The sequence below is a fragment of the Arachis ipaensis genome, chromosome B07 (genome assembly GCF_000816755.2).
Source record: "Arachis ipaensis cultivar K30076 chromosome B07, Araip1.1, whole genome shotgun sequence".
Taxonomy (NCBI): domain Eukaryota; kingdom Viridiplantae; phylum Streptophyta; class Magnoliopsida; order Fabales; family Fabaceae; genus Arachis; species Arachis ipaensis.
Window position 1 is genome coordinate 15527755 of NC_029791.2, and position 7749 is coordinate 15535503.

At 29.5% G+C, this 7749-nt stretch overlaps 2 protein-coding genes across 5 annotated transcripts in view; one reads left to right on the forward strand and one right to left on the reverse strand.

The window, feature by feature from the left end:
- LOC107609888 (cysteine-rich repeat secretory protein 60) lies at positions 1135-3374 on the forward strand. Of its 2 annotated transcripts, XM_016311943.2 has the most exons (3): positions 1136-2088; positions 2751-2864; positions 2978-3374. In XM_016311943.2, the coding sequence occupies exons 1-3, from the start codon at positions 1365-1367 to the stop codon at positions 2983-2985; spliced, it is 846 nt and encodes a 281-aa protein (XP_016167429.1). In that variant the 5' UTR covers positions 1136-1364; the 3' UTR covers positions 2986-3374. The 2 variants fall into 2 exon arrangements, with proteins under 2 accessions (XP_020963032.1, XP_016167429.1); XM_021107373.1 differs by lacking the exon at positions 2751-2864 and having other exon boundaries at positions 1135-2088.
- The window catches only part of LOC107608145 (nudix hydrolase 18, mitochondrial-like), a 2971-nt gene continuing 2236 nt past the window's right edge, over positions 7015-7749 (reverse strand). For 2 of the 3 annotated variants that reach the window (XM_016310027.2, XM_016310026.2), the window contains exon 4: positions 7015-7300. In XM_016310027.2, coding sequence (XP_016165513.1) covers positions 7178-7300 — 123 coding nt within the window. In that variant the 3' untranslated portion in view covers positions 7015-7177. Of the gene's footprint in view, positions 7328-7749 lie in introns of all 3 variants that reach the window. The other variant, XM_021107374.1, reaches the window with a different exon arrangement.

Genomic DNA, 7749 nt, shown 5'->3' on the forward strand with positions numbered 1-7749 from the left:
TATATAATATAAAACAATGTTCTTTAATTATAATTTGTAATTTTAGCATAAAAAATTATTAGAACTCAATCACTTAAAAACTAATCTAAAAAACTTTACAAACATAAACATTTTTAATGAGATAATAATATAAAACTCCTTTACTCTAAAGCTATTAAAGTACCACACTCCCACGTAGTATTTCCTTAAAGCGGACTACTGCTTTAATTTTGCTGAAAACCACCGCCCGAAATCATTGTCAACTGTATGAATTATCCACTTTCTACTACTAGAATGCTTTCAGGAAGTGATGAACTGTTCAAAATATCATATTGGATCTTTTAATATAGAACTACATTGTAAAGGAAACACAATAAGTTAATCGAAAATGTTTAATAACCAAAATTAGCAGAAATTTGTTTTATTTAGTATTAAAATATTAATAATTATGACAGTAATTAATGAAATAAACGTTTTATGATGTACGCATACAAAACACGATACGAAATACGTAAATTTTAAAATTTTATAAGACATGGAGACACACATACATATAAAATATAAAGTATTTTTTAGATAAATCGTAATAATATTTTGATATTTTATTGATATTAAAATATAAATTAATTTTTTAATTATTTTAATATCTTATTTTAATTATATTAAGTATTTAAAATATTTTTTGTTTTAATAAATAATAATATATACTATATCTAAATTTATTTTAAGAATATATGTTAAAAATAAGATTAGACACGTTGATACGTGATAGTATTTAGATGTGTCCAAACATATTCGATAAATTTTTTTTTATTTTTTATTAATACACCGTTTGAATACGACAGACACGCGTATCAAACGAATATCCATAAATATTGTATATAAAATGTGTCTAATATACAGACACAGCAACTCAACAAAGTATCCGTATTTTAGAATAAATGTTAAATAAAATAAATTTTAAAAAATTTTTTTGTCTCTTAATATTACCTAAGTTAATAATTTGTTTGAATTATTTGGAGCAAATAAAGCAAACTAATGAAGCATGAAGATCACATAAAGAACAACAAATTAGACAAGGAAAAAGTTAACATGGACCCCACACAAATGACATGGCTAAGTTAAATCACGGATATAAACTTGCATATTTAAACCAACTCAATGTCCATGCTCACAGGTCTTTCTCCACCATTCAAAGTTCCTTCAAGTATATACCATATCAAATACTCTCATCATATCTCACACACACATACATGCAAACGTTTTTGTACGTCAACATCTCCAATTTCCAATTTCCAATTACCAAACCCTAGTTTCCCTCTTATCACCAACACTCACACACACAACAAATCATACATATAAACATAGTCATCACTTGCACAAAAATGTCCAAAACACCCCTTTCTTTCACCATCTTTCTAAGTCTCTCTCTATTTTTCTTTCCCTCCATCACAGCCTCCTCCATCACAGACAGATACCTCTATGGCGGGTGCACCCAACAAAAGTACACTTCAAACTCGCCCTACGAGTCGAATCTCAACTCGATGCTCACCTCGCTGGTCAACTCGGCCACCTACTTGTCCTACAACAACTTCACCATGGTAGGCGGCAGTCAGCAGGACGTCATCTACGGCCTATACCAGTGCCGTGGCGACTTGTCCATGCCAGACTGCGCCACCTGTGTTGCACGGGCTGTCACAAAAGCTGGGGACATGTGTCGCGGCTCTTGTGGCGGGGCAGTGCAACTAGATGGATGTTATGTGAAGTATGACAACGCCACGTTTTTGGGCGTGGAGGATAAAGTGGTAGTGTTGAAGCAGTGTGGGCCCTCCGTGGGCTATAACCCAGAAGGGATGGGTAGTAGGGACGCCGTGCTGGGTGGACTCGCGGGCTCTGGTGGGCCCTTTCGTGAGGGAGGGTCCGGAGTAGTCCGCGGTGTAGCTCAATGCATGGGGGACCTTAGCTACGGAGAGTGTCAGGATTGTCTCTCCGAAGCTATAACAAAGCTGAAGAGCGACTGTGGGACGGCGGACTACGGAGACATGTTCTTGGGGAAGTGTTATGCGAGGTATTCTATTGGTGGAGCCCATCAGGCCTCCAAGGCCCATGGTAAGGCCCGTGGTCATGTGCTTCTTATTATGGCGCTTCTAATTCTTGTTTCTTCGCTTTGAAGTCTCTCAGATGAAGCGGTACTTTTAAGAGAGGGTCAAAAGAAAAAGAATAATTGATAAAGAACTTTTGTTGTGCCTTAATAATTTGAACTAGTTTGCATGTCAAAGTTTGTAAATTTGTTGATTGAACCTTTTTTTTTTTAAAAGAAAAATTGTAAAGTTTAGTTTCAGGAAGTGCTTAACATATTGAGTCATTGGTCTTTTGAAGAAATAATGAAAACTTTTTTTTTTAGGGTTTTATTTTCCTTTTCTCATAACTCATACATATGTTGATATAATAAATGTTATTCTTATCTTATGTCTAAATTCTTACCCCTCTTCTGCCCTAACTTGTTAAAGAAAAAAAGGAAAGGAAGAATGAAAAGAGCTTGAAGTTATGCCAATTTTTTTTTTTTTAAATAATGCTAGTAGTTAAGAGAGAGATATCAATTTATATATTCTTTTGATATGCAGACTTTGGCCTAGGCTTAGCTTCTAGATTCATTTGGTAATTTAAATTGTGTAGCCCAAAAAAAATGTTAGGAGGAAATTCAATAATTATATATATTCTATTTTTTTTTATATCACCTTACCTTTTTCTTCCCAATGGTTGTGTTGCAGGAAAATCCGGTAAAGGAGGCGAAAGAACATTTGCTATGGTTATTGGAATCTTAGCTGGAGTAGCAATACTCATTATTTTCCTTGCTTTCTTGAGCAAAATTTGTGGACGGCAAGGTAAATTATAATCCATTAAAGCACTTTTTTTTTTTTTTTACATGAATTCATTTAGCAATATATTAACATAATTCCTTTTCATTTTCGCTTGTTTCTTTTAATTTTCCATGCAGGAAAATGAAGTAAATCGAATTTGTCATAATCAATTTTCACTCAGCGCTCGTGGCATAGGCTAATTCTTGGCCTCCAATCTCCATCATCCATTTGCTTTTTGAGCCTTCTTCTTTGCTTTAATTTCTTTCATTTTTTTTCCTTCTAATAATTTCTTTATTTGTCACTACCTTTACTATGTACAATTTTAAATTGAATCCAAAAGAGGACTTTGAACCTTGAGGATGATACCACTTGAAAAAGGAATGTTGAATTGGGGTCCTTTATTTGAATGTGAAATGAAAGAGGAACAAAAGCTGGCTGAGATTCTAACTCTATTCTACTTTTCTTTCCACTTCACAAAGTTATATGTGCTGTCTCATATGCTTGCAAAGAAAATCAATCATGTTATTCTTTTGATTCTGTAAAGCTACATATAATTCACACTTTTGCTTTGTTTATCATCGGTATATGCACCCATGAACTTTTGGATTATTCATATATATTATCCTTATTCACAATGCATGGGGTATCAATGTGCACAACAATGTTAAAGATTTGGTTCAAAAACCATTTTGATATAAATTAAATTATTAGTATTTGAAGTCTATTGTATATCCAATAATTTGAATACAAGACTTGCTTTACTTATTAAGGTGGAAAATTTCTGTAACCATAAAGATTGTAGGTAGTCTCTAGAGATATGGAATTAAACTTCTAATACATTTTGTTTTATGCACGAGAATAATCATTTGGAGTGTAAATATTTACAAATGAGTCTAATTCAATTGAGAGATATTTCACATGTATAAATTTTTTAGATACTGTATCCTTGATAAATATAAAACTTGTAATAGTAATCACGGCTCCATTATTATTATAGCAATCTATAAATATCTCTAAAAATATATTGAAAATTTTCTAGTTGCATATTTTAAAATCCATGTAGCTAGTATAACCAAATTTGTAATTAAATTCTTAGTTTACTTATAGTAACAAAGAAAACTATGGCTTGATTCTTTTAAGGATTAAGTACAGTTTTAGTCTTGAAGCATAGGTCGAAAAATTTTTTCGTCTCTAAAATTTTTTACTTATAGTAACCTTTTTTGCATACAAAATCGTTTTTAAGATTTAATTTGATTTTAAAATCATCGTTATCTTAGGAACCAAAATCATACGGAGGTAGCAGTGGAAGCAGAGGCAGAAGTAAATCGTGGACAGCTTTTTTTTCTTCCCTTCCCTCTTTACATCAAAATTATAGTTAATCCTTCATTCCGATACTCTGTTCTCTAATAAATTAGCTTCATCAATCATATCTTGATGCTGTTACCTTCACTACCACTATACACCAATATTTCGGAAGAATATATAAAATATTGAAACCCAATATAATTGATTAAAGTAAATATTTATTGTTCAGAAAATAAGAAATAAATAGATTTTTGTGTAATTTAATAAAGTTTAATTATTAGAAAAATAGTGACACGACTTTTATTTTTGATAATGTCATTTTTCACCTGTTTTTTTTTACATTGTATATATGTATGAATTTGTAGAAAAATAAATGACAATATTAAAATAGGAATAATATTATTATTTTTATTATTATTCTATAAATATCTATAATTTAACTAAATTTTAACTAATTTCTTTAATCTAAAATTTGTAATTCATTCCTTCTAATAAATAAAAAATTTTAATTAGATTTATGTTAACCATTGTGATTAATTTCAATATACTGATATTATAAAATATTTTAACAGCTATCCAATTATTTTTGTTTTTTGAATGATTATTTTTGTAATTTGTGTAAAAAAGATAATTATTTTTGTAATATGACAATATATAATTGTATACTTGTGTAAAACCGTTTTATACGGATTACATTGTCTATGCATTAAAATTTTTTTCTTTGATAAGAGATAATGCATTAAAATTAAATTATTAAAAAAAAGTGTATATTATTTTGTTTTTGGTATTGAAGTATATTTTTTTTGTCATACAGTATATTCTTTCTTTTGTCAAGGAAAATGAATTCCGATTATCGTTAAATTTTCAAGCCCACAAGGACACAACAATTGTTTTTCTTTTAGACGGGCCAGTTATTAGTATTTTATACGATCCTGTCTTGCATAACTGGCTTGGGCTATACTTCCTTTTCTTTTTGTCATATGGGCCGTCTCCTCTTGTTCAAATAACATATTTTTTCTGAAAAAATCTCATTTTATTTTGTATACAAAAAAGCATAACATAAAATATAGAATAGAGTAAGAATTAAATTTTCATGAATTTTGTGTCCAAAAAAAAAATCAAGAATTTTAAATTTGAATTAATTAGCCTTTAAAAAAAAAGTATCAATAGGTCTTTCATGATAGCAAATGGTGGACATGTACATCAATAAATAGTGCAAAACGAAATAAAATTGTCTATGTATTTCGTTCTCTACAATACTGCATGTCCTATTGTTGCCACTCTACAATATTGCATGTCCTATTGTTGCCACTTGAGTATGGGAATGATGTAGTTTTAGACAGTAAAACATTCATTATCTTTTGTATTTTCATATAATCTTTTTTAACTGCTCTTTATTTACCACGAATTCTATCAAAACATGTACGTAAAGGTTTGTTCAAAAAGTTGTTATCTACGTGACGATTTTCATAAATAAACATATCATAGTAGTTAAAGATATATATAAGCATTACCATTAAGTTTTAGGTGATGAATTTGATAGAATGACATAATGTGTTTATCATTTGTTATTGTGAAGAATCAAATTATTATTATTATTTTTCAGAAACTAATTAGTCCAAAGTCAAAATTTTTAATTACCTAATTGTCACTTTATTCTAAAATATAATTGTATCTAATTGTTAGCTAGAAAATATTGTTGTTATTTCCTAGGGTAATTTTCGACACGAATAGAGGAGATATTTTAACCAACTTAGATTGGTTTAGTGATAATTAGTTTATTAGTCCACTTTAGTAAGTGTTGGGATTTTGAATTCCACTTTATAAACGCAACAATTCATTAAATATGATTATCCTGCCATATCAGGAAACCGTGAAAAACTTAAAAAAAAAAAAGAAAGAGAGAGATATTTTGAAAAAAAATCATTAGTAAGGATATCAATGGCAAAATTGTGAAGAATATGAGTTGGAGAAATACTTTGAAAAAATTGTAAAATGGCGATGCGAGAAGATGGATTCCACATACAAAGAGATTCAAAATTATTGACGGGCTCAGTTGACACACGAAGCAATTAAAACACATTAGAAATGTATATATAAATTATAGAGAGTTTTCCTAAGTAAATTGCAAAATGGTTATAAGAGGGGATTTACGTTGCAGAATCCGTTTCAGGAGAATCAGGTAATTTTGACTCCCATATAATTTATTTAAGTAAAAAACCCATATATATACTTACAAACTTATTCGACTTAGATACATACACAGTTTATAAGTTATATATCTGTTACGGGTAAGTTTTTGTTGTTCTCAACATTTTAGTTCTATTTTTATATTCAAATCTTTGCCCAAGTCAATTCTATAATTTTCTTAATTTCTGCAAAAATAAACAAATTAAATCCTCAACACTTTTAAATTCCATAAACGTTTGTCTTACTTTAGAATTCAGTAAAATCTAAGAAAAATACTTGATGATATAATTTGACCCGATATTATCTTCTTTGACTTGTTTCTATTTGATACTTATGTTTTATTTTTTACTTTCTTTCCGTTTAGTGCATTTCTTTGGTTGGTACCTATAGGAAAACAATAAGGCTACCAGATATTAAATCTTAAACCTTAAATCTAATCGTATTAAAACACTTAATTAGCTTCTTGAAACCTCCAATGATGCATTGTCTGAAAAGACATGTCATTGCCCATGCAATGCAAAAATTGATGACCAATTCTATTGCTTTAATTAATGTAAATCCAATCATTCTTTTACTCGTTTGTTATAATTAAATATATAATAATAGATTTCCGCAAGTCTTATATGGTACACATGCAGTGAATTTCAAAATTTTTAATTAAATGCAAAGAACAATGGAATTGTCAACTTGAACAATATGTGATATATATTAATTATTTATTGTAATTGCAACATTTTATACCAAGTCCATACATACATAATCCATCGTTGTTGTTGGTATGGTAGTAGCAATAAAAGCAGGTAGCTAATTAATAATTAGCGATTACAAGTCAGAATTTGCAATCATGATAAGGTAGGAGCAAGTTTATTATTATTACGAGCCGTAAGGCGATTTACTAGCCTCTGTAGAGCTTCCTTCATCCACCAGTGTTGACAAATCACTTCCCTTGCCTCCGATATGCTCATCTATGTATTCAACCACATACACACTCCCTTCATTACTCATGCATCATTTACAATTTAACACAAGATATTCATTCAGTTAACAATAAAAGAAGCTATGGAGGTGAAAACTCAGGTACAGTCGATTTCATGTGAAATTGATATATGAGAATCGTTAAATAATTTGACTGATTTGACTAAATTTTCATCTAACAGCTCTCAGATATTAACTTCACATAAAATCAATTGCACCTGAATTTTCACTTATATATAGATAGCTAGCTTTCATCAATTTGAAGTGCTTTTAACATTCAACTATTTTTTTTAGATTAGATCTAAAATTTCATGTCTTAATAAAGTGGAGGAATTCGTTTATATTATTAGGTATTAAAATTGGTTGATTTACATCGCTGAATAATTTATTATATGCGATGAATTTCATCAATTCAACTGTTAAAAATAGCCACTAAAAT